Source organism: Nanorana parkeri, unplaced genomic scaffold (assembly GCF_000935625.1).
Source record: "Nanorana parkeri isolate BGI_ZX_2015 unplaced genomic scaffold, ASM93562v1 scaffold3569, whole genome shotgun sequence".
NCBI classification, from domain to species: domain Eukaryota; kingdom Metazoa; phylum Chordata; class Amphibia; order Anura; family Dicroglossidae; genus Nanorana; species Nanorana parkeri.
Genome location: NW_017309837.1, coordinates 13,131 through 15,815, shown reverse-complemented (window position 1 = coordinate 15,815; position 2,685 = coordinate 13,131). Strand labels below are relative to the sequence as shown.

Here is a 2,685-nt window from a genome sequence, read left to right as displayed (position 1 = left end):
TTTGCCCCCCCCCCCCCCCCCCCCCCCCCCCGGGGGGCCGCATACCTTCCTGCTCTCTCTGCGCTCTCTCGCGGGTCTTCATACTGCTGTAATCTTGCTTCAGGTTGATGAGATAGATATGTCTGCGGTTGTTCAAAGCCTTCAGTATAACGCGCAGAGCTGAGGGCGTGTTAGAGGCATACACGGTGTCCAGACCATCAAACACCACGCCACGGGAACAGTCATTCAACTGGCCAGAGACAAAGCAAAGAGGTCAAAGTCTGACCCCCATCAGTCTTCACCTGTCAGTCTTCACCTATCACCCATCAATCAGTCTTCACCTGTCACCCATCAATCAGTCTTCACCTGTCACCCAGCAGTCAGTCTTCACCTGTCACCCATCAATCAGTCTTCACCTGTCACCCATCAATCAGTCTTCACCTGTCACCCATCAGTCAGTCTTCACCTGTCACCCAGCAATCAGTCTTCACCTGTCACCCATCAGTCAGTCTTCACCTGTTACCCAGCAGTCAGTCTTCACCTGCCACCCAGCAGTCAGTCTTCACTTGTCAGTCTTCACCTGTCACCCAGCAGTCAGTCTTCACCTATCACCCATCAATCAGTCTTCACCTGTCACCCATCAGTCAGTCTTCACCTGTCACCCAGCAATCAGTCTTCACCTATCACCCATCAATCAGTCTTCACCTGTCACCCATCAGTCAGTCTTCACCTGTCACCCATCAGTCAGTCTTCACCTCTCACCCATCAATCAGCCTTCACCTATCACCCATCAATCAGTCTTCACCTATCACCCAGCAGTCAGTCTTCACCTGTCACCCATCAATCAGTCTTCACCTGTCACCCATCAGTCAGTCTTCACCTGTCACCCATCAGTCAGTCTTCACCTATCACCCAGCAATCAGTCTTCACCTGTCACCCATCAGTCAGTCTTCACCTGTCACCCATCAGTCAGTCTTCACCTATCACCCATCAATCAGTCTTCACCTGTCACCCATCAGTCAGTCTTCACCTGTCACCCAGCAGTCAGTCTTCACCTATCACCCATCAATCAGTCTTCACCTGTCACCCATCAGTCAGTCTTCACCTGTCACCCAGCAATCAGTCTTCACCTATCACCCATCAATCAGTCTTCACCTGTCACCCATCAGTCAGTCTTCACCTGTCACCCATCAGTCAGTCTTCACCTATCACCCATCAATCAGTCTTCACCTATCACCCATCAATCAGTCTTCACCTATCACCCAGCAGTCAGTCTTCACCTGTCACCCATCAATCAGTCTTCACCTGTCACCCATCAATCAGTCTTCACCTATCACCCAGCAGTCAGTCTTCACCTGTCACCCATCAATCAGTCTTCACCTGTCACCCATCAGTCAGTCTTCACCTGTCACCCATCAGTCAGTCTTCACCTATCACCCAGCGGTCAGCTTTCACCTGTCAGTCAGTCTGTGTCCGGTCACACAGAACTCATACCTGGAGTCGGTCACTCAGGATCTCTATGAGGAGGTCATCGGGCAGCTCGCAGCTCATCAGTCCCGGTTCTCCGGCCACACTTGCGCTGACACTGAGTCGTCTTTGTGCCGGTCCCGGAAGTGGCGAGCCCCCAGCCTGCAGGAACAGGTACACCACATATTCTACTATACCTTCTAACCAATAACCTTCTTCAGAAGGAGAAAGGATTTCTGGGTAATGTAGGCGCAGCGTCCCATCAATCACATGGCAGAGGTACTGAGGACCAAGATGCAACACTCCATCCACACAAAACAGCGCGGACAGACCGATCTCCCCGATGTGCACCAACCTTTCACTCATTGGCTGTTAGAATTTCGGCTGCTTCCGGTGAATTCTGGCCGTGTGTGTGTGTGTGTCCGGCTTTACCGAGAGGTCGTTTCTCCCCCTTCGTTCTGATGGAAGGTAATGAGGTGACTTACCAGTGACGTGGGCGGCTCGGTTGGGTGCTGCGGCTTGGTCGCGGCTGTTGGGTGGCTCTCAGTTTTCCCTTTCCCCGGCTGCGGGCCGTCGTGATTCCCGCGGGAGACAACAGATTGCGGGGCGGCTCTAACCTCCGCACCTTGGCCTCCCTCTGCCGTGTGTTTAGCCACGGCCTCCATGCTGAGCGCCGGCTCCCCGCCGGGGACGTCCAGAGTCTGGGAGGCTGAGAGAAAGTCGAGTCCCATGTGACATTCAGCAGGAATCTGATTGGTAGACAGTTCCTATTTCCCATATACCGATAAATGAGGCTGTCAGAGACTTACCTGCCTCCTCAGCCTCTCGCAGCAACTGATCGGTAGCCGCCTTGGCACACAATTGTCTGGCCCTTAGCCCCGCTTGGGTGCTCCCATCAGAGACGGCTTCCAGGACCACCGTGTCCATGGACAGGCAGGTCGCGCTGTAGTGCTGGGCCAGCGCCAATGCTGTGGAGGACTTGCCTGCATACAACAAGAAAAGAGACTTTATGCCCCCCGCTGAGATTCCCATACACCGCAACACAAGAAACGGGAGACGCCGATAGACGCTTCACAGACCTCCAATCACACCAGACAATCTCCAGGGGGCCTACTCTGTAACTGACTTTATCACAGCAGCCGTTCATTGCATGGATGGTTCATTGCATTGCCTGACATACACACAGCCAACTACAGGGAAAATCTCAAAAGCTTTAAAAAAAATCTTTATGGAATATAA

At 53.1% G+C, this 2,685-nt stretch overlaps 1 protein-coding gene across 1 annotated transcript in view; it reads right to left on the bottom strand.

Moving 5' to 3' along the window:
- The window catches only part of LOC108803285 (hydrocephalus-inducing protein-like), a gene marked incomplete at both ends in the record, with an annotated part of 42,796 nt that overhangs the window by 27,170 nt on the left and 12,941 nt on the right, over positions 1-2,685 (bottom strand). Inside the window, 4 exons of the mRNA XM_018575115.1 lie at positions 46-229; positions 1,474-1,608; positions 1,932-2,155; positions 2,256-2,429. Of these exons, the coding sequence (XP_018430617.1) occupies positions 46-229; positions 1,474-1,608; positions 1,932-2,155; positions 2,256-2,429 (717 nt within the window). The remainder of the gene's footprint in view (positions 1-45; positions 230-1,473; positions 1,609-1,931; positions 2,156-2,255; positions 2,430-2,685) is intronic.